The sequence below is a fragment of the Haliaeetus leucocephalus genome, unplaced genomic scaffold (assembly GCF_000737465.1).
Source record: "Haliaeetus leucocephalus isolate CR32 unplaced genomic scaffold, Haliaeetus_leucocephalus-4.0 Scaffold730, whole genome shotgun sequence".
In the NCBI taxonomy this organism is placed as follows: domain Eukaryota; kingdom Metazoa; phylum Chordata; class Aves; order Accipitriformes; family Accipitridae; genus Haliaeetus; species Haliaeetus leucocephalus.
Window position 1 is genome coordinate 2509338 of NW_010973166.1, and position 23033 is coordinate 2532370.

General features: G+C 44.1%; 2 protein-coding genes across 10 annotated transcripts in view; both read left to right on the forward strand.

Moving 5' to 3' along the window:
• The window catches only part of RC3H1 (ring finger and CCCH-type domains 1), a 60010-nt gene extending 58546 nt beyond the window's left edge, over positions 1-1464 (forward strand). For all 8 annotated transcript variants that reach the window (XM_010580660.1, XM_010580664.1, XM_010580663.1 and 5 more), the window contains one exon: positions 275-1464. In XM_010580660.1, the coding sequence (XP_010578962.1) occupies positions 275-428 (154 nt within the window). In that variant the 3' untranslated portion in view covers positions 429-1464. The remainder of the gene's footprint in view (positions 1-274) is intronic.
• An 8442-nt stretch (positions 1465-9906) lies between these two features.
• On the forward strand, positions 9907-22332 carry SERPINC1 (serpin peptidase inhibitor, clade C (antithrombin), member 1). 2 transcript variants are annotated; one of them, XM_010580671.1, is made up of 8 exons: positions 9907-15939; positions 16515-16630; positions 17308-17686; positions 20000-20215; positions 20532-20669; positions 20754-21147; positions 21503-21567; positions 21786-22332. In XM_010580671.1, the coding sequence occupies exons 2-8, from the start codon at positions 16530-16532 to the stop codon at positions 21957-21959; spliced, it is 1467 nt and encodes a 488-aa protein (XP_010578973.1). In that variant the 5' UTR covers positions 9907-15939; positions 16515-16529; the 3' UTR covers positions 21960-22332. The 2 variants fall into 2 exon arrangements, with proteins under 2 accessions (XP_010578973.1, XP_010578972.1); XM_010580670.1 differs by having other exon boundaries at positions 9907-16630.
• Positions 22333-23033: the final 701 nt, after the last annotated feature.

The window sequence follows — 23033 nt, forward strand, 5'->3', positions numbered from 1 at the left end:
TACTTTTCAAAACATATCTAGAACCCGAAAAAATGTAGTCTTGTTTGTTTTCAATTAGCCTTATCTTTGTTCTTCCTTTTCTGGTAAGTATCTGCAGCATACCAGACAACTTCTTGTTATACGAGGCAAGTCTTCACATGTTTACATATGTTCACAACTGTTCATTGGGATGCTGCAGCAACAAATAATTTAAGTCCTTTTACTTAAAATAAATGAAAAACTCAGTAATTACTTATCTTCACCCCCTCCTTCTTTCTCCTCAACTTCCTTTCAGCAGTGATGTTCCAAATGGATCAGCCTTGACACAAGAGAGCATTGGCCTTCTGTCAAACAAGGCAGCATCTCTCAGCCTGTCAGAGGACCCAGAGGGAGGAGGAGACAACCACGACTCCCAGAGAGCGGGAGTTACACCCACATCTGCTCCATGAAGTGAGGCCAGCATACCCCAGAGTTTCTTTTGCTGGGGTGTCAGTAGCTTCCATTATGTTTTTTTCCAGGGGTGATTGGAGAAACCCAGGAGCAACAGCAGTAGCAGAGCAGCAGGTCCAGAGGCAATGTGCACAGACACAACTACTAGAAACAAATCCTGCACATAGTTCACATTAACGCATTTTTTAATTAAAAAAATGAAAATTAGCAGTATCTGCAAGCAATTCAAATTAAATTTGTTTTTGTTCTGTGAATGAACTTTATTTTAATAACTTTGGACGCCTTGGATCCCAGGGCTTAAAAAAAAAAAGATATTATATATATACTCTGTTTGATTAATTGTATGATCTTAATGAAGTAGGTTTTTTCTTTTATTTTGGTATTATTACATACCCAGTGCATAATTCCTTATCACCTTAACTTCTCAACAACTAAAACAACCTGGCCACTTCCTTGTATGGTTTAAGGGTAAACAAGGAATGAGGGTTGGAGAGTAGCTGTGAACTGCAGTGTCAAAAGATGTGCAGCAAACTTCATTCTTAAAACAGTTCCTCCCATTGTGGCTAGGAACTGAACCCTAGCTTGTGTGAGACTTCTTGCTTACATTATTTAAGTTTAAACTACAAGTGACAGAATCTTTGCAATGCAACAGGTGCAGTCCTTACTGTATGTCCCAGCGCAGCACATGTAATTAAAGAGGATAACAAAATAAGTGTCCAACATGCATTATTTTATTTGAAGGTTGCTGGCCTTTTATCTTCTGTTGGGACTAAAGAGTTCAGCAGAATGCAGACTAATCTACTACAGCATGGGTATTTCTGAAGCTGGTTAGCTGGGGCTTGTGGTAGAGAGGCTTAACTAACTGGTGAAGGTTGTGCAGCCATGACCAAGGCAGAATCTCTAGAAATAGGAAGTAGAGAGGACATAAGGCTATACAGTTGCTGGAAGGATGTTAAGTGCTGGTGAGCTGGTGAACCATGTTAGTTCATCCAGTGTTTGCTGTTTGTGGTTGGTTTTTTTTTGGTTTTTTTTTTTTTCCCCTTCTCACTATTCCTTTAAAACAAGCTTACCTAAAGTCCATATGATTAAGTTGATACAGAGGGACTTAGTGACCTCTCTGCCTTTTGGAACAGGTCTTTCATGTATGCTTCCTTCTCAGCAACTCTTGCCTTTGTTTTTTCTTCATTGCTATTTTATCATTATTATTATTAAAAACATAATTTCTTCCATAACCTGATTTTTTTTTTTGTTCAGTGATACATCAGTTATTTAATTGTAATGCTGTTGTGAGGGCCTTTTACTGAAGGAGACCAAGATCTTTGATTTGTGCATATCAATGATATCAAGAAATTCTTATTTCTTTTTTTAAAGTTGGCATTGTTTAAGATCTGTGTGCATTAGAATTTGACACCTGAGACTCAGTCTGCAGCTTGTCTGCCACTGCTGCAGTGAATCCTTCCAAGATTCTCCTTTCATAGGGGAAAAGTTGCATCTAAATGACCACTTAAGGTGCAGCACAGACCCTGTTGGAACTAGTGAGAAGTACTGAAAAGCAAATTGTCCTTGATAGATCTAGTGTACTACTTCTCCACGTAGCTGCTTTGTAAATGTAAGTTGGAGAAACCGTAAGCTTTTCTAGATGTTTTCTTGAAGAGTTAAAGAAATGAAAGAGATTTTGTTCTTGCTGCATGTTTTTTGACTCTTTTGACATGCACTGGGGTGAGACCCTGTATACAAAGAACTGTGGAGAATGTTTTAAAGTGCTGCTCCCTCTGTACCTTCTTGGCCTGTTCTTGTTTTCTTTCTGGGTTAGACTACTAAATCGGAAAGCACTGGTTATGTAATAAATTACTGCATTGCTTTGGTTGGGTAAAGCAAGAGTTAATAAATTTTCTTGGGTTTTAGTTTTTTTTTCCTTAACCTTAACTCCTGCTGAGGTCATAGCAACCTTGGGCTAAGCTTTGCATTCATCATACTGTTAAATAAAACAAAATGGGGGGTGGGAGGGGATACAGTCCCACTATTGCCTACCAGTAGGAGAGTCCAAACAGAAGACTCTTTTGAGTAGCAATTATTTAATTTGCCCAGTCAAGGCACCGCGTTTATATAATATTTCACATTGAATTTGATTATGCCCTACAGACCTGGCTGGTCAAGGATTTGATACACATATTGGCTTGGGATTCGAGCTTTCTTTTTTATTTAAATAAAAATTTATATATAAATATATATATACATATATACATAGTTATATCTGTATATATATTGGGTATGTTTTAAGAATTTTTTCGCATGAGCGCAGCTGTTGTGATCAAATGTCTGGGAGGTAGAAGCACTGAATGAAAATAAAGGCATTTTTCAGCGCACACGCCCACACTCTTCATATGTCTTCACACAGGTTTATTTCACTCTTAGTTGAACTTTGGCCTCTTAATTGCAAAGAGTAGTTTTGAAGCTTGCTTTTTTTCCTAACCCCTCTTAATTTTTGGCAAAGAATCATCTTTGCACTAGAATAGCTTCATCTATGCCTTGCCCCCATCCATCTGTATCTCTTACTCGAGGCCTAGCATTATGGCCGCTCCCCTTCAAGCTGAGCAGAACTAGGCTGATGCAGTTTTGAGCCTGTCAGGTCTGTTCCTCTGTTCTCTGCTCTGGGCATGACGATGATTAACCTGTTCCCCTGGCAGCCTGCTCACAAGTCAACTGACACTAGCACCGTGCCCTCTTCTCCCATCCTTTAGTACAGAGCACCACTGTCAGGTCAGCCTTCTTGTTTTTAATTAGTTTACTTCTTCCTGCTGTGTCTTTATTAACACAGGGAGCTCATTTCAGTTGAGATAATTAGTGCAATATTCTAATCTAGGAGGACAAGCCCAGAATGTACCTTTTTTTTTTGACTGCAGTAATTCTTGATGTAAAAAGAATTTTCAAAGACGGTTATGTTATATTTGAATCTACAGATTCAGTTTCAACACTAAGAAGAAAATCTGGAGGGGCAGAAAACTTTTTGCCTTTTATTACTTGTGCCAGCTAGTTTTCTTGCCAGGTTAGGGATTAATTTTTTTTCCCTTTTTGCTCCCGGAAGGAATTCTGTAGTAAGAGCTATTCAGATTGCTGGCCTTCGTATGGTGAGTGCTTCTCAAACCTGTGGATTAGAAGGGAGACCTTACTGGTTTTTTGGTTTTTTTTCTCCTTTATCCAGCTCTGTGTGCTGTACTTTGTGCATAGTGTCCTTGTTTTGATCAGTCTGTCCAGGTGAATGCCCTGTTTGCCTAGTATTATAGTTTGGCTTGTTAAATAGTTTGTTTAATATCTACCAACAGTATCGATTTTTTGCTTTGTTTTTCCACCCTCCTCCTCTTGTCCTTTTTCTGCTTTTTTGCAGAAGTTTAGCTGATAAACAAGTCAAACAGCAAAATGCAGTGCATGCTTTTAAGTCTTTCTGGAAGCTGCACTTAAAATTTCCCCTTTTTGTGGAAAAGTATGCTAGTAAAACTGGGAGGACAGATAGCTCTACATGTAACGAAAGCGTTGATGGTTACAGCAAATAACTAGGGAATGAAAATTTCTGGAGTAACTGTGTACTGCCATGTTCATTTCTATAGCCCATCATTGTCCTAGTTGCACAGGAATGCTGTCCATCTCAGTGAAATTGGTCTCAGTTAGGAAGAAGTTTAGTTCCTTCTACTTGGGCAAGAAGAAATAGTATTACTTACAATGGTGTTAGGGCACTACTGCATCATTTGGTAGGTAGATTTTCTACTGCAGTAGACAACTTTGAACATTCATTGATACCTGGGTTTCAGCCCCAGCATGGACAAACCCCCCCAGAATAGGAAGCTTCAAGTGTTAGGTTAAGTTGTAGTATGTCGAACAGTGATTCATTCAGTGTAGAAATTATGTTTGTTTATTCTGTAGTGTTATTTTCCTCCTTCTGTCAACATCTCTTCTTCCTTTCCTGTGACCTAGTTATCTTTTCTTAATTGCAGAAACTTACACTTTTTCTTCTGCCCCTCTTGTATATGATTGTATCCTCTCCCATTTTAGAGTAGGACTTTCTTTAAATCAGAGCACCTTTCAAACTTGCAGCACTGTTATCCCCTTCTCAAGTTCTTCTCTGCCTAGTTTCTTCTGAGCCTTATTCTCTCCCTTTTGTCCATACCTTCCTTCCTTTCCTTCTGTGGCTTGCCCATTCACCCTCCCTGATTGTGTAACAGTGACAGCTTGCTGCCTCAAAACAGAGCATTCAAATGAATTCGCTTAGCCAATAACTTCTGTGAAGTTGCCTTTTCTAATGGTGTTATTACTCAGTGATGCACAAATGTGATATTGCCCCTACTGGTAGGCAAACGGGGGATCTGTATAAACATGGTAAACTGCTGTTTTTCTTTAAAGGAGAGCCAAAGACTTGTGCTTTACATACTATCTTTTTTTCCTGGTGTAGCCATTTTGATTGTCAAATCTTTGTAGGGTTTTGTGAGTTGACTGTATTATCCTAATAACAATTTACAGACGTTAATGATTGTCAAGCCTTATCCATGCATTGAATTGTGGAAAATCATTCCATTTAGTCATACAATTTGCAATGTACTGAGATGTATCTGGGGTGTTCTGACATGTTTTCAGTCTCTCATGCGCTCTCTCAGCTGACAGAATGGCTCCTCTAGAGAGGGAGAAGGAACATAGAAATTTTATAGAATCAAAGAAGCCTTGTCTTTATGTGTTTAAATCTAAATTGAATACTGATTTAAAATTTCTTCACTTACAGTAAAACATAAATCTGTATTGCAAATGTGACTGACTTTTAAGCCCATTGGAACTGAAAAGACTTGTCAAACTGTAGCATTACATTAAATTAGATGTGGAAGAAGCGAACTTGTATGATGATATTGTCTCTTGACAGCATGGATTGAGTAAGGTGGGGCAAATTCTTTATTAGATGGGACTAGGAGTGAGGCTTTTTGTTGGTAATACAAGAAAGCTGCTTGCATTTCCCTTCCTTGATCTAACTTAAACTCTTGCAGACTGTTATTAAGGTCTTTAGGTTCAGAGAGAAATCTGTAAGTCAATAGCATAAACCCTTATTTCTATTGCCATTTCCATTTATAAATCTGGACTATAATGAAGCAGACTTACAGGATAGTTACCTGAAGAACCCCAATATAAAGTATCTTCAGTTACCTAGCTACTTCAGACCCACTTTTATGATCTAAGAAATTCAGTGGTAATAATCAGGAGGCTCAAGAGCCAGGAGTACCATCTCATCTTTGTTCTAAAATTGACGGGGGGGAGAACCATATAAGCAGTGTGCAAGTTTTCTGCTTGTCTGTCTGTGTATGAAGAAGTTTTTGTAGTCCTAGAATAGATAGAATGAACACAGAGCAAGACTGGGGTGTGATGTTACCCTCATATTCAAATTTTGTCATCGTTCACTTTCCAAAACACACACTTCCTATTTCTGTCTCCTAATGTCGGTAGCACTGATTTAAAAACAACCAAAAAAAGTCAGTGTGTTAGCAACTTAATTTTTTATATCACAGTATATCAATTCCCCTGGATGGAAGAAAGCAAACAAAAGTTTGAGTTGTCTAAATGGTAATTCAGACATGAACTGGAAAAACATCCACCTTGCTTGAGTAAATGTAAACTCTGAATTTGAGGAAAGCAAAACAGCTCTTCTGAGCCACGCTTTAGGTATAGCCTTGGTGCTAACAGTTGGGTGGTTATTACTTGTGGTATACCAGCATAGAGATTATGTAGCGCAAATTGATTTGTTCTCAGATCAAATGTAATCTGAAATGCCAAAAACTTCATTGGGGATTCTCTTTTCCATACTCAGCTGTTATCAATGGCATTATTTTCAGTTGAAATGTCAGGGGGGTGAAAGAGGCTAGAGTAAGTTAGTTCAAGTCATACAGTATAAGTAAGCAATTTTGGGGAATGGTATCCCAGCACAGTGTCCTTATACAGTTAACATGTGGTCTTTATTCTTGTGTAGGAAGAAGAATGTAACTGCTTAGTGCTGTCACAGTCTTCGAGGCACTTCTTGCAGTGCAGGTAGAGCCTTAATTAGCAGAGAAAGGAGAAACAAACTTAATATTGATTTTCTTTATATTTTTATTTCCCAATGGCAAGTGTAATATCATACCATGGAAACTCTTTGAACACTATGGTAAGGAAAGAGGGTGCAGCTTTTTCTGAAATTTCGAAATAAAAAGAGCACGTGGGAATGTGGATTTGTCTGCATGAGGAACATCCCAGTCATTTGAAGCTTAAAATATGTGACCATAATAATCAAATTGGATGCCTATAGCTTAGTAACATAAATAAATAACTGATGTGTCCCAGGCAATCTTTGCAAGTCCAGTGAGTTTGTGTATGATTTTAGTGCAAATTGCCAGTTGTCCAGCATTTGGGAAAGTTTAGGTGCCTAGCTTCATCCAGCAAGGCAGGTGTCTTTGGTTATACAAGCTAGATGTTTTCTTATTCCAGGAAACAACTGATTCTTAGATCTAAAAGTTTTAGGAAAACACGATTATCAACTTCAATTTGAAAAATACAGTCTTGGAAAAGATGGAAGCAACAGGTGGTGGAGTGTCTCTGAAAGTAAAAAGCATTAGAGATGATGGAAATACATATGAAATGTATATGGGGAAAATACATCTGTAAGCAAAAAAGAAAATCTTGTGGAGTATTTGTTGTTTAAGAAATTATTTGCGTCTTTGTAATGTTATAAAAGATTTATTAATAGTTCTGTGGCAGACAGCACTCACAAGTCTTTGGCATCCAAACCAGATTGTGTATTGGATGGATCCCACAACTGGATGTGTGCACTGACCTCTTTATTTCTAGCTTTTTAAAAAGAAACTTGGTAGCAGCGTTTTATAAATGTATAAAGCAACCTGAGACAGAAGAGAAGAAATGGTGTTTACATCACAGCTGCTGCACAGTTCACAATTGGTACCTTTAATCTGCAGCCTCTCAAGTGAAGCTGCTCTAATGGGCAAAACAAGCACATCCAATGACTTTCAGTTTTTTTCTAATTTTAAGGTGTTCCCATTACCCCTTTGGCCTCTGCTTGTTGTGTAAGCAGCCTCTATGCTAAGAGGAGCTTTCCTTGAAGTCAGCGTAGTAACTGTGCTGTAGCTTGATTATTTTTCCCTATTTTCTATAACTAGTAGCATAGTGTCGAGCTCTTTCCCCATTGTATTTGTTGCTATGGGGAGGCAGAGGTGAGGCAAGGCATGCGTGGGAGGAAGAGTTGTGGGATCTTATCTGTGACAGCTCCCGCCCCCTCTTTGAAATCATCTACTTCCAGTTGTGGGATTTCTCTATGGATGACTTTTTTTCCTCTTTTTGTAAGCCTAGTTTTCTTTGATCTTGTTAGTTCCGTACAAGTCTCCCCGAGACATTCTGCAGTCATTATCACCTTTTTGGGTGGAGTTTATTTTATTTTTTGGTTTGTTCGGTTTTTTAAATAACTTTTTAACATTGGTGCATATATGCTTGGGATAGAGCTCATGTAATTTTCCAATCGTATTGATTGTATGTGATTGTGCCCTGCAGAGGTATATTTAACAAAAAATAAAATAAAAAAGGATAGTCTAGGTAATAAAGGAGGCAATGAGATTTGTTGAGTCAGGTTATGAACTATTTCTTGAACTTATTTAGGATCCTGTATAAGTGAAATTCCCTCTCTGCTGTTCTCATAAATCAATGCTAAACAAAATGTCATGAATTCTCTCTTTGTTTGAACTGGTTCTTTTCTTGCTTTTCTTCTCCTTCTGCTGTTTTCTTCCTTTCCTGCTGCTCTTCCCCATCAAAAACAATTCTTGACCCTTTAGTGGAATGACTGACTCTGGGTTGATATTGTGAATATTTATTGTTTGTAACTATCAAAACATTTTGAATAGGAGTAGAGATTAAGTAGAACATATGAGAAGAATTCCATAAACTGAATTCTTTGCAAGTTCAGGGGAATTTTGAAGTCTTGTACATACAGGCCTGTTCATGGGGGGAGACATTCAGAGGCACACAAGGCATTGATAATCTCTTTCCTTGAAAGGTTGGATGCTTTTACTACCTTTTGGAAAAACTCTGAGATGACAAAAGGAGTAGAAGAAAGAGTTCAGTGTATCCAACTCCCTTTATCTTTACTTCTGCAACATACTTTTTAAACTTGAAAGAAAAGCCTTCTAGATATTATGGTGAAGTGGGGTGGAGTGGATTGAAGGAGGCAAGAGGATGCAGAGATCTGAAAGTCAGTATTTGTCTCCTTTATTTCTTTTTTTAGAACTATAGAACCAACAATGTCACTTTTGTATTAAAGAACAAGGAAGTGGAGACCTATTGTGTGTGCATGGTGGTTATATAGAAAAAGCCATATGTTGAAATGCTATTTCTTCTTCCCTCTTCAGCTTGCTTTTCTCCCTCTTAGACTGACTCAACCTTACCTTGTTTCCACATAGTGTCTAAGGGTCCTTTGAGTTGCAGATTCAACAAAAAAAATGAGTGAAAAGGTGGTGATTCGCTATTTGGTTTGTAAATAGATGGAAGTGTCTGCAAGGTCTTATCTGCTTTTCTGTCAGCATTTACATTAAATGATAAATTAATGGAGAACACTTTTTGAAATATCTCTCATTTTCTGTCTGGCATGAATGTGCATTCTTCTAAATTTTGTGTGAGGTGTAAGACTCTATGAAGACTGACCATGTAAGACTTTCTCCAGGTCAAGGTGTGTTTGTTCTTGGCCGGGCTGGAGCATAAGAGATGCCAAATAGCAGAGAAGCCGTGTGCCTCTTTGGAGATCTGGTCTGTCACGGGGGGGGGAATGAGAGACAGAAGAGGGGTTTGGATTGCTTAAAGAATCACCTCCAATTGTATTAGCAATAGAAAAATGATTTAATAGAAATTTATATAAAAGCGTGACTTTACAGAATTGGATGGCAAGGTTCACTCGTATTACTTGGTACCTGGATGAAAAGCACTCAGGAAAATTAAGTTAGAATCAGACTAAACTTAACCTATATAGAGACCAAAAATGTAGTAGGGTAAAAGGAAATATTAGAAAGAAAATTTGAGTTAGAATTAATTCCTGGTGACTTGTGCAAAGATTGGGAACGTGGAAAAATAGGGGAGACCCTCCCATTTGAGTCACGAAGTTCAGAGAATACCTCCTTGCTTTCTAAACTCCTGTTAGAGTCTCGGTGCGGCTGGGTCGACTCCTAGTCCCAGACTTGGTCAACGGTTTATATCTAAAGGGATTATGAGTATAATAGCCTAAAAATCATTCACAGTTGAATAAAAGTCACAACGGTAATTTAAGTATAAATTTGAAAGTAATAACTTTATAATATACTTGCTATAATATGCTTATTATAGACTACTCGGGTTAGTACACACGCATGCATAAAGACACTAAAAGATACACATATAAGAGAGTAAAGAGGTATACCTGTTAAAAATTCCTCTCAAGATCAGTGAAAAGATTCCCGTTGAATGCTTCGGCATCTTTCTTAACGGGCGAAGGGTCGAACCTCAAGGAGTAGAGAGTATGAGCCCAGGTCATGTTGGCTTTCAGCGACAGACTTCTGATTTTCGCAAACAGGAAAGTTTGTGAGGTCTCAGAGGTGTCCCAGTCAGAGGGAGATGCTGGTGACAGCCCGCTGCGGTCCAGGAGAGCTGAGAGCACCTTACTTAGTAGTACTGCTGTGTATAGGTTTGGGAGATGATTGACTTTTGTCATCAACAAATTGCTGGAATCCCACCTGCGCTGGTACTCTTTCATGTACAGATAAGGAAAGCTCTGAGGCTGTCTGAGAATAACTTAAAACATAGATACGGGATGCTCCAAGATTCTCACAGGAGGACTGTAATGTCTCAAGGTTGTTATGAGAGAGAACAGGCTATCTCTACTCCCATCCTCCACCGGGCAGCAGGAGTCCTTGAGACACACAGCATAGCTCTCTTAGTTGTGTAAGAGTTCCTGGCACAGCCAAGGGTCACTTAACTGCCCGACTCATTACACTTATGCTGAGGCCTAGCGAGACTTCCCAAGTTCATAAATCAGCCTGGAGAGGGGGGGAGAAATGCACCACCACAGGGGCTGTTTCTCTTCTGACTCTACCTGTAAACAAAGTGGCTTCTTCTTGTGTTCACCAGAGGCAAACAAGAAAGGATACTCATAATTAGTTTTGTTTCTTGCTCGAAGAGAGTCTATGTATTTAAAAAACAAACCCTTCAGAGCAAGGACCAAGCAGCGTGCCTCTAATGTTGAGTCTGTTTTGGAACTTGCCTTCAAGTGAGAATAAGGTTTGTCCCACAGTCTGGTTTGTGGTTTTTAATCTTCTCCTTTCACTGCTTTTTTGGGGTTTTAGCAAGTCAGTAGCTGGCTACAAATCTGAGACTGGCTGAACATAGTCTGATGCGGAATAAGCCACAGCTTTGCTGATAAACTGTTCCTTCTTCTGTTGCAGGGCAAGCACAGCCTTCTGCCCTGGGAGTTTATGTGTGTGTTTATTACTTCTACCCTTACTTTTGAACCCAGGCACTGTGGATCCAGTCTGAGGTGTGTGCTTTGCTGGACTGAAGCCCATCACTGCTGTTAGGCCCCCCTCACACTTCCACACAGGTGTATTTTTTTTGCTGGATGATCGAAGCATGCAGTTCCTACAAAGGGAACTGTATTTAGTGGGCAATCCAGCAGAAAACTGGATATATCAGTTGGTGATGGTTTCCTTTCCCTTTTTCCCACTAGTCTGAGTGTCCAGGATGCTCAGGTACTCACTTGCATAGGAAGAAAAGGGGAGGGGAAAAAAAAAAAAAAGCTGCATTTCTACAGTGGTTGGTTTTTAAAGATCTGAAGTGCTATGGAGAGTCAGATCCCTGTGGAAGGGAGCGGTGGCTGCTCTGCATCAGGAGAGCTTTGGGAAAACTTGGAGGGTTTTGTATATGGAAAAGAGAGGAGGCTGAGCTCAAGTGGATGGCAGCTGCTGGAAAATTTTCTTTCCCTTTGGGTATGGATACCAGGTTAGAAGGGAGCTGGAAAATGCTAGCCCAGAACACAAGATTTCTTGATCCCATCTTGTTCTGTGAGTGTATAAGTCTTCCTCCCTGTGCGTCGCCACAGAACTCGACAGTGAGCACCCAAAGCACGAACCAAAAGCTAAGTGAATTTGTGTTCCTGCTCACCACTCAGGTATGTTTAAGGGCTGTTTCTTTCCAGCTTCTCAAAAAAAGGGCACAATTCAGAAGACAGTGCAAGCATGCTGAGAAAACACACTGTCATCCTGCTGCTGTAAACTGGGCTTTTTTCTCTGAAAAGCGGAGAGCAGAGCTTGTGATTTTCCTCCAGAGGTTGCAAGCAGCGGTGTTCTGTACCACACAGCTCCATGGGCACTTGCGAAAGACAGCAGCACCCTGAAACGAAGGGGTCCCCTGTCCTGGCTGAGACATCTTGAGTTGTTTTTGTAATCTCCTTCCCCATAATTGAGGACTCCGATTCCCTGTCTCCTGAACTATGAGTGTGGGAGAGACCAAAACTGAGGCAAGGTGCTTGATCTCTCTTGCCCCAGGCTGCCAGGCTTAGAGCTTTGGTGCTTAATGGTTTTGAGCAGCTGATCCCTTTTTTGGGTCTGTGAACAGCAGCTTTAGGAGAAAAACAGTCCCTCTACTAGAGTAAACAAGGCGGCTATTGGTTTGTATTAACATGCTTGTAATTTTGGATGCTTCCTTAGGTATAGCTCTGCTCAGGTGTCAGTGCTGGGTTGTTGCTTTTGAGCTGAACCAGTGATAAATTGCCACTTACGTGCTGCACTCAAAAAATATATTTACTCAGCTGTCCTACCAGGTATGGCTTGGGCAGCTTGCAGATCCCTTCAGCCCTACACTGCCAATTCTGGAATTAACCTTGCTGTTAATAGGGCAACCATCATTGAAGAAAGCATTTTCTTGCTCAGTTTTAGGCGTTTGGTTTCTCTTAGAGTTGAAGTGAGCATGCAGTTGCAATACTAGCTTACTTTGTCACGCTGGTAAGAGTTTATTCACGTTATCTTAAGCTATATGGGGTGTGCAAAACACAATAGGTGTTTGCTCTTGTTTTTACTGCTTTAAACTACCTCTAAGCTTTGGGTGAACAGAAACCCATGCTCGGATGTTTGCCTGCTGCTCTCTGCTGGGTGTGGAACCTCCCTAATTCACCCTGAAGACCCTGGGACCTGCAAGCATGTGAGTTACCTTGGAAAATTAAACCAGCAGCCACTTGGAGCAACAAGGTACAGTGCACGTGTCCTTCCATTCTCATCGAGGGTATTTTATCTCCTGCAGCAGATTACAAATACCTAACCTGTGGGTTACTCACTGACTTGCATTGCAAGTCTGGCCTGATCTGTGGTCAGGCAGAAAGCAATTCTGAGGAGCAGGTGTTTGTGTGTGTGTTACTGGGCTGTGTTCAGAGTGGATTGTGTAGTTCTTGTGCTTGCTTTTGATGAAGATACCTCTGATTATACAACTGACGAGAGAGCAAGAATGATGTTATGTTGGGCAGAGGCAGTTTTTAAGAGTGGCACTTGTGGCCCCAGGCTATGGAGGGGAACCCACAAAAGCAAAGATGGGTCCAGAGCATGTCATCCCTTTTTTTCATGTGCATTTATTTCCACAATCTCTCCCATTTTTATTCCAGCCTGTACTGGTATAGTAAGGGCTTTTACTTTCCCCCAAACCAGTTTGCAGCTGCATTTTCCCATTAAGACCTGGGCTCTTACTGCAGGGCAGTAGCAGGGCGGCTTTAGCACTCACTGAGCCAGCGAGCTCCTGGCTTTTGATGTTCAGGAGGCAATGCTGTTGCATTTGTAGAGCAGCTGCATCCTAGATCTGAAATTGTGTTGCTTGGTCCTGCTCCCAATGCAGCTAGGCAGGGGCAGATGCTGTTAATTCTCAGCTTTCCAGCTGTGCAAGTGAAAAAGTGAGTGTAGTTAAGAGGGGGACGTATTTGAAACTGCAGAGTGTGAAGTGGGGCAGTTTCTCCCCACTTGTGCCTGTTTGTTTGGGAAATAGGGGGTGACAGATCTTGGGCAGAGGGAAACATTTTGCTGAATTACAAGATACTAAAGTGAGATTTACAGATGCCTTAGATCATCACATTTTTATTTGAACTGTTGAAAGTTTGGGGTTGGTTTTTTCCATGGTATAAGCAGTTAATTTTCCGTTGGCAAGAACTGAAGGTATCTGGCACTTGCGTGGGGTAGGTGGTCGAACTTTCCCTTGTCAGATTGAACTTTAAAACCTCCTTCAAACTAAACATTGCTTTTTTCTGCTCTTTGCTTAACCTTCTGCAGCCGGTCATCAGCCTTTGGCCTCAGCATCCTACCCCCCTCTCACCCTCCCCTGCTTTCATCTCAGCTCTGCTTGAGCACAGAAATCCAGTAGGGAGGCTGCTTTGGACTGGTTTGGGTTCAAGCTAGTCTGCCCTTTGTCTTAACAATTTGCATTTGCATCCTAAAAGCAGAAGGCTGGAGGTACAGGGGCAGGTAAGAGAAACAGATTTCACTAATCTTTCATTGTTAATTAATTCCTTGTAACAGGTTCTTTTCCCTTTGTAGGAGCCCTGTGAATTTTAGCTGCTGACAGTTTTTTTGCTCTAGGCATGGGCCCAAGGAGCCATTTCAAGAGGGCCCTCCCATCCCAGCTCTCATGAAGGCTCGCTTCTGTACAGCTCACTAAAGTGTCATGCTTGACTTTTATCCCCAACTTGTAGCAATGCTTCATGGTGTGGAGAGCAATTCATAAGGTCAGGCTGTCCTGAGTAATCACTGATCTCTTGCCCAGCTGTAAAAGAGCACTGCTGATTTGCTTTGCACTCTGTTTTTGGGGTGTGAGGGGATGGGGAAAAGGCTTTTATTCTCAAGAGCCGAAGTCAATCTCAAAATGGTTTGAGATACTTAACATTCCCTGGGCTCTTTAGCACACTGCATGGGTGCTGTGGGACATTCACGCCACCATAGGTAGCACTGGTAGGCTCAGTAGATTGGTTGCTGGGGGGTGAGCTGTGAGTCTGCAAGCTCAGTTAGTCATCCTTTCATGCAGCGATGAGAAACACTGGGATGGAAGTGGCCTGCGCTGGCTGAAGTCCGGCTGTGTTGCACAGCAGGCATGGGATGGGGGAGTTTATGCTTCCCTGGAGCCTTCTGATTTTGAGCTGAATCAGGAACTTGTTTTTTGGCTTTCCATGCCAAGGGGATGAAGCAGGAAAAAGAGCCCTTTCTCATTTTTACATTATTCCTTGCTAGTAACCCCTTTCAGACAGTGATGTTGCAGTAATACTTTTGGGATCCTTCCAGGATGAAAGAAGTTGACATATGGAGTGCATGGCAGTGCTGCAGGGGAAAAGGGAGTGTTGAAGAGCTCTGGAGGGAGGAGGACTTTTTCGGCCAAGTGCTACAGCAAAGAGCTGGCCTAAGAAATAGCATGGGCTCTTGCCTGTAAGAGACAAGACTGGACACATCAGGGTCCAAGTCAGCCTTAGTGGCTGATAAATTTTATTTAAAGTGTTAGTGTGAAGTCCTGTATCTCCTCTAAGTTGATGGAGTCAAGACTTTACTGTGAAGTAGAAACAGGGAGTCTTTCCCATTTAATCAGGACAGGATGAAGACGAGGTGCTCTCCCCACTCTTGTGCTTTGGGTTTTAAATATGAGATTAGCAGCACTTTCTGTGATGGCAGACACAACGATCTGCCTCTAGCTTGACAGAAGCAGGCAGTTGTGCTTGTACAGGCAGGTGGATATGCCTTTCCCTGGAGCTGAGCTGAGTGACAGGCCGCAGACTACAGTGAGGTTGTCCTTTCTGCGGTGGGACCAGCCATGGCTACATCAGGGCTGCTGGAGCCAGAGAGAATTAAGCGTGGGTGGGGGAAGGCTGCTGGCAGGCAGCAAAGGGCCACCCTGGTCCAGGCCCTAGAGCTGTGGAGCACAGAAGTGTGCCTGGCTTGTTGCTGGCTGATTTTTTTCCTGTAGGAGTGAAAGGTTCGGAAGAGCAGCGCTTCCTGGAGCACTTTCAATTGTCTGAATATTTTTCCTTTCTCTTGGCCTCCTGCCCTGGGTGTTGTTTTTCCTTCTGTATTCGGTTGACTTCCCTCCCCTTTCAGATTTTTTGTCCTCTGCATCTATCCTAAACCTTTTGAAAGATAATCTGTTTGTTGTTACCAGCAAGAGCAGTGGCTGTGGCCTGAGCAAGTACGTCTTGTTTTGCATGTTTTCTTGCAGAACTTGTTGCTATGCTATTAGGCTATGCTAGAGAGGGCCCCTTGGGGCTCGATATGGTCTCGATGCCAAATGAGGTAATTTCTGCTTTTGCAGAGGAATTGGAGCCAAGATGAAGTCATTGCCCCAGAGCCTGGAGAGGGGGTTGTAAAAGAACCCAGAGGTCTCCTGCATCCTGGATCAGCCCTTGAGTTGCTCCTGTTTTCTTCCCCCAGGTGCTGGCCTACCAGCCCTGGCAAGACCACAGACCCAGAGGTGACCAGTGCTAAATGCAGCTGATCTTTGATTTAGTTACTTAGGAGGCAGTGCTTGGTAGCTGTGGCAGTGAGTATGCGGGGGCAGGCAGAGACCTACCCAAGTTAGACGTATCTTTGAAAAAGTCTTCCACGGCAGGCAAGTCCTGGGCGGGCTGCCAGCCCTTTCCAGTAGTTGTTTCCCGAGCTGTTGTGGCTGCGGTCTGTGAGCTTCCTCCCACGGGGTATGTGAACAAACCCACCACAGAGTCATGTAAAGGGCATCTCAAAACCACAATATGCAGGAAATCTTGCGTGCCACTTAATCGGCCCTAGGATGGCTGATGAGGCCTTGCTGCCAGAGCTGGTGGGATGTGCAGATCCCCTGCTTTAGCAAAGGTGGAAAATACAAATTCTCTCTGCCTTGCTGGGAGATTTTCAGAGACCTGCTTTTGCTGGAACATGGTTATTACCATTAGCCTATCCTCCTCTGGTACCAGGATCAGTCAGTTTGCATTGAGGTGTTGTGAACTTTGGACAGGAATAGCAGTGGTGCACCAGCTACACCATACACACTTATAAAATACACTTTTTCAGGATTAAAGATGCTCAATGCATGGAGGGACCTACTTCCCTGAAGACCTCTTCCTTATCACCTCTCTTCTCTGCTTTAGTGTTTCCTGCATCAGTACCTTAAATAGTGTAAAGCTGAGGTGACCCTGAAAGCACAGACAGTAATTGAAGGGGAGAGAGGAGCTCAGGTGAAGGGAGAAAAGAGACCAGGAAAAGTAGGAGATTCCCCCAGGGAAAAGGGGAAGAAAACAGTCAAAAACATTTTGTCTAAGGCCAACTGGGCTGTGGAGCTTGGGGTACCTGGGAGCTCTCCCCATGAGGAAGATGGGTAGGATCTGTACAGAAGCATAAATATACCTGGACTGCAAATCAGGGCAGCTGGAAGGCTTTGGTGGCTCTGTGCTGGCTCCTGTTGCAGGCAGGCCTGGGGAAACGCTGCATGGGCAGGGTCCTTTCACTGTAGCCACCTCGGCTCGCTGATGGGGAGGACTCAGAAGTTCAAATCATCCTTTTTTGTACAAAGTTGTCAGGGCTGAGCCTGCTGCTTAAAAAAGAGGGCACCAGGGGCTTTGGGAAAGTACTGTTTTCAGTGTATTGTTTCTAAAAGTGGTGTGTGCTCAGAGGCATGCTCATCCTGCTGGTGGTGTCTGTCTGTCCTCTTGGTTTGTCCTGTAGCTACAGGACAAAAGGACAACTGGAGAGGACCGTGGGGCTCCTGTCACTCTGATGTTGGCTGAAACGGGGCCCGTGGGCTGCGGAGGCAGCATGGGTTTTCTGGGCAGGCCAGTGTGTATAAGCTTTCTCTTTCTGGTTCCAGGACAATGCATCTTTTTGTGGTGTGTCTCTTCAGTGTCTGGGGTCTGGCTGCCCCTGAGCGCTACGTCGTGGAAGACGTCTGCACTGCAAAGCCACGCGACATCCCGGTGAATCCCATCTGCATCTATCGCAACCCTGAGAAGAAGCCCCAGGAGGGCGAGGGGCAAGAGCCAGGGAAGGGCAAGCTCCCAGAGTCTACTAACCCCCGGGTCTGGGAGCTGTCGAAGGCCAATTCTCGCTTTGCTGTTGTCTTCTACAAGTACCTGGCTGACTCTAAGGACAATGGGGAAAACATTTTCATGTCACCACTCAGCATTTCTACAGCCTTCGCCATGACCAAGCTCGGAGCTTGTGGTAGCACCCTCCAGCAGCTCATGGAGGTCAGTGGCATTTCCTCAGCCTTTTCCTGTAGCTGTCACCAGGTTCTCAAAGACAGCAAAGGTGATAATGGCCAACTGCTGCTAAAGGAATCCCTGGGTCAGGATGGATCCCTGGTTTGTGAAGGGAGACTTCTATTTAAACAAGCCCCTGGGAAGGACATATACAAGCTGCTTGTCTTGGGATTTGGTTAGATCCCAGCTCTTTCCTCTCACTCCCTATTTGGATCCAGCATTCTGGGGTGGATTTCCTGGGTTTGAGAGGTTAATTTTCATCTGGAGGAAAGGAAGCCCATTTGGGAGATGAGGGAAGGGAATGGGAACAGTTTGTTTCTCACAGGCTGGGCAAGCAATGAGCTGAGCAGGTAGCTAAGCCTCTTCTTGTGCAAAAAGCAGCAAAAGCCATGATACCGAGTCCCATTGAGAAAGGCTCTTTTTCATATTCTCTCTCTCTCCTTTGGGGCAAAAATAAGACACGTGGGACACCTTCCAGTCCACCTGGCTTCCAGGGCTGTGCCACCCTGCAGGAGCACAGGAACATCAGTTAGGCTTACTACAAGGAGGCCCTCAAGAAGTAAGAGCAGTCTGAGTGCTTAGCCAGAACTAAACAGCTTCTGTCTGCTTGTGTTGGGCAGTATTACAACAGCACAGTAAGAGCCTGAGCTTCCCAGGCAGGGGAGCCTGTATGCAGGGAGCCTCTCCTTCCAGCTGTGGCTTCTAAACCCAAAGGAGGGAGTTCTGGTCCTGCACAGAGAGGTAATCCTGAGTTCTGGCTCTTCCATGGGACCAGTTAACTCCCTGCCTGTCCAAGCACCCTTCTCGCTGTCAGACCTGCTTGCCTGACAACTGCGAGTACGCTTATCTGCCATGTGGGGTTTGGTACTGCCTGTACCTTCCTTGCAGACTGGAGACTATAGCCCAGAGGGGCCTTTCTCCCTGCAACGAGGAGGTGTGAATCAAACTGCTCCACTTGTCCCCACTGCCGCTATCCTTATAGATCCTGCCTCTGGAGTAAGTAATGTTGGGGTCTCCTGCCATCATCCACACAGTCTGGGCAGAGCAGAGCAGTGAACCATATCTCCAAAATCTTCACTCATGCCTTCCCCTCTGGGCAGCCCTTCCCACTGGAAAGGACCCTTCTCTCACTAAGCCACCCAGGACCCAGAGCTGCACTTCTAATCCCCCCTTTTCCCTACAAAAGGGCCAATAATGCCACCTTTGCCTCCTAGGAAATGGTCCCAGAGATCCTGGATGTTCATGTGGAGCAATGTGCTGTGGGATTTTCTGTGCCTTAAAACCCTAAGGTTTGGTAGTAGTAGACAAATCATAACTGTCCTTCCAGCTGGCAGCTAGGAGCAGATAAGAAAAAATGCACTGTGCTGCAGAAATCTACCCTCAAAACGATTGCTACATATTCCCATTCCCTGCTAAAATAGATAAGATGTACCAGAATTACTCAACAGGCCACAAGAACTGCTCCTGGAAAGGAGCAGCCTTTGGCATCATCACAGGAGGGTTTAGCACAAATCTTGTGAGTCCTCCTGTGACCTGCACTGACCCGAGAGATGCTTCCAGGCCCCATCAGCGCAATGCTTCTCGGGTGAGGCTCTCACTGGGGTGTGGTAGAGGGTTTATGAACACTGTGGATAAGCTATGTTAATTTTACCAGCACTGGGGGAAGCCTTGTGGTTCATATGCCAAGCTAGAATCTGTTCCCTGACAGGGGTCAGAGTGCACAGAGAAAAACATCGCCAAGACCTTAGTGTGTCTTCTCTACAGCTATCTAAAGGGTCTAGCTAAGTCATGCCCACGTTTGAGATAGACACACACAAAATGATGCATCTTGCCCTGACAGCTGGGGCAACAAAAGTGCGTGGGGAACAGAGGCAAAGGAAGAGGCAGATCCAGGCAAGTGCCCTGCCAACAGCTCTAGGGAAGGAGCTTCAGTGAGCAAGAGCTGGAGTCTTCTCTCGGGTAGGGTGCTGGGTCAAAGACAGTGAGAATTTGGGACCAGTCACAGGCAGAGTATGGAGAGCAAGGAAGCCAGAGTTAGAAAGAGGAGTAGTACCTCTCCATGCTGAGCAGTGTTTAACCCTCCATTTTGGACCTCTCCAAATCTAGGTCTTGGGATGGCAATGTGTTGCTCTTGCGTAGATTTGGGTTCCAAATTAAACATGGAGGGTGAAGTTCTGAGGGCCTGCAGATTTCTTGCCTTTGTGCAGGCAAAGGCTGCATCACCACTTGCTGTGGGGCTCGGGAGCTGTGGGAGTGCAAGGGCCTGCTCATGGATTCCTCCTCACTGTTTGGCTCCTCCAGGTCTTTCGATTTGACACCATTTCGGAAAAGACATCTGATCAGATCCACTTCTTCTTTGCCAAGCTGAACTGCCGGCTTTACAAGAAAGCCAACAAATCCTCAGAGCTGGTATCGGCCAACCGCCTTTTCGGGGAGAAATCTTTGGTCTTTAATGAGACTTACCAGAACATTAGTGAAATAGTTTATGGAGCGAAACTCTGGCCCTTGAACTTCAAAGTGAGTTTGAACTACTTGGGATTTTTCTTGTTCATTCGTTTTTTTCCCCGCCCTGTCCTTCTGCTTTTGCTGTGTCCCCATCTTTTGCCCACAAGGAGTGCCTTGCATTGGGTGGGTGGGACTATGGGATGCAGCTCCTCCTGTCCCAGCTCACCTTAACCACAGTCACTTTACCACTCCTCATTTCTAAACATTGCAGCACTACACTGGGAGCAGTGTCCTCCCCGAGCACGCAACTTGTTAAAGTCTCCTGCAGAAGGGATACAAAGAGGTGTTTAAAAGCTTTGACTTAACCTTTTTTGGTCTCTTCCTTCAGGAGAAGCCAGAATTTTCCAGGAAGATCATTAATGAGTGGGTAGCTAACAAGACAGAGAAGCGCATTACAGAAGTGATCCCAGAAAGAGGTATTGATGATCTCACTGTCTTGGTCCTGGTCAACACCATTTATTTTAAGGTATGGCGAACAAAACTGGGGGAGCAGCCCATTTCCCTGGGGGAAACATGATGCTCATGTTTGTCCTCCCCTTCTCCCTTTTAGGGGCACTGGAAATCGCAGTTCCCAGCTCCAAACACAAAACTGGATTTATTTCATAAAGCCAATGGTGAGACCTGCAAAGTCCCAATTATGTACCAGGAGTCCAAATTCCGCCACGCATCCATCCCCCAGGACAAAGTCCAGGTGCTGGAGCTGCCTTACAAAGGGGATGATATCACAATGGTGCTGGTCCTGCCCAGTGCTGGCACACCATTGGTGGAGGTGGAGCGAGACCTGACATCGGAGAAGCTGCAGGACTGGATAGACTCCATGATGGAGGTATCTCTCTTTGTCTACCTCCCTCGCTTCCGCGTCGAGGACAGCTTCAGTGTCAAGGAGAAGCTGAGAAAAATGGGGCTGGAAGATCTCTTCAGTCCAGAAAATGCCAGACTCCCAGGTTAGATGTGGAGACGGGGTGGTGGAGGGTGGAGGTGGGGGGTAACCATTCCTCCATGGGTGCCAGGGCAGTAAGTGCAGCAGCACATGAGGAGCAAGAACATGAAAGCATTTAGATGTTGCTGCAGTCAATGATGGACTCTGTGGTCAAGTCCCATCATGGACATGCAGCCCTGCTCTGCACTAAGGACATGGGAGTTAAGCAATCAATTGCAGTTGGTGAAGGATATTTCTGCCAAAACCAGGACAGCAGACATGCCTTCCGCTTGAACACAGTCTATGAAGGATGGAAGCATGTTCTTTCCTGAGCTGTTGTCTAAAAACATAGTTTTAACTTTCTCCATTTTGTATTTCAGGTATCATTGCAGAGGGTCGTACAGACCTGTATGTATCTGAGGCTTTCCATAAAGCCTTCCTTGAGGTAAGCCTTGTTTTTTCCCAGGGGTGTCTTCCTCTTTGTTGCTAAAACCATTAAAAAGAAAAAACAGCTCTGAGCCCATGGTGTTCATGTCCTCAGTGATCTGGGGCTTTGGGGAGAGGTCGGAGCTTGGCACCCACCTTCCATGGAGAAGGAGGGCGAGCCCTCTACATACTGCATAATGCCCATATCTTAATCCCATCTTCTCTTTTGGTTGGTAGGTGAATGAAGAAGGTAGCGAGGCATCAGCTGCTACAGCTGTCACTGTCTCCGGCCGTTCCTTCCCCATGAACAGAATAATCTTCAATGCCAACAGGCCCTTCCTGCTTTTCATCCGGGAAGCCTCCCTCAACACCATTATCTTCATGGGCAGAATAGCCGACCCTTGCTCCTAAAGGGGCTCTCAGGGCCTCGCCTCTCCCTCCTCTGCCTCTGGAAAAGGGGCAGTAGGGTATTGCCATGAAGCCTGGGCTGCTCCTGGGGTGTTTGGTCTTACTGTTTGGTGCAAGCTGCAGGGAGGGACTGTATCCAGCTGGGCTGTAACCGCTCCTCCTTGCTGTGTCAGGTGAGGTGGCTCAGAGGGCACTTCACCTGCTCCATCCTTCATTCAAAGGGAAGCTGAATTTTTTTCCGGCACCAGTATTTTTGAGGCACCCAAACCTGAGTCCAGCATTGCTGTCATTCTTATATCCAACCCTCCTCCCTTTCAGGCCTCAAACTGTAACTCTGATCCCCTGGTTCATTAAAAACCTATAGATCTGTATGTAACAAACTGATCTCTGAATCGACAGTTTTCACTAAGTCACTTCCTGGACTTATTTAAACTTTCCTTTTTCAACAAATGGGCCCTTCCCTCTGTTCCCCGGTCCCAGCAGAACAGCCCCATGCTGGAGCAGTCAGTGGAACAGCAGCAGCTAAATGGCATGTGCTGGCTGGGCCGGAGACATCTTTACGCAGCTCTGTGTGGCACAGCTGGTAGGTGGAAGAGCTGCCACACACCGGAGCCCTACTTGCCAACAGCTCTGACGTGTCCGAGTGCTAAGCAGTTGCTCTTGAAAACCTTGCGTAGCCAAGGCTCTGAATCTGTCTTTTTGAGTATTAAGACTTAAAACTAGGACCATGCTAAAAGTTACTGTAGCATGAACTGTGACAATGCCCAGGTAAGGTAACCAATATCTGTAACTCTTAAAAATCTGTTATCTCACCTGCAAGTTTACTCCTAGAGCTTGAGGCGTCCTGGCCTGCTGCCATGTCACATGTGTCATCTGACCTCTGGTCCACACACAGTGGCCATACTGCTGTAGGACCTCTGACAGGGTTGTCTTGAAAATGCAGAAGAATATGTGATGAGCTTTCCGCTAAGACTTCTGCATTTAGGGCGGCTGTTTAAAACAAGAGGAGCAGTGAAAGTGCAGTCCTGTCCTGTTGTCAGTATGTTACAGAAGTGGTGCGTGCAGACAGTTGCTAAA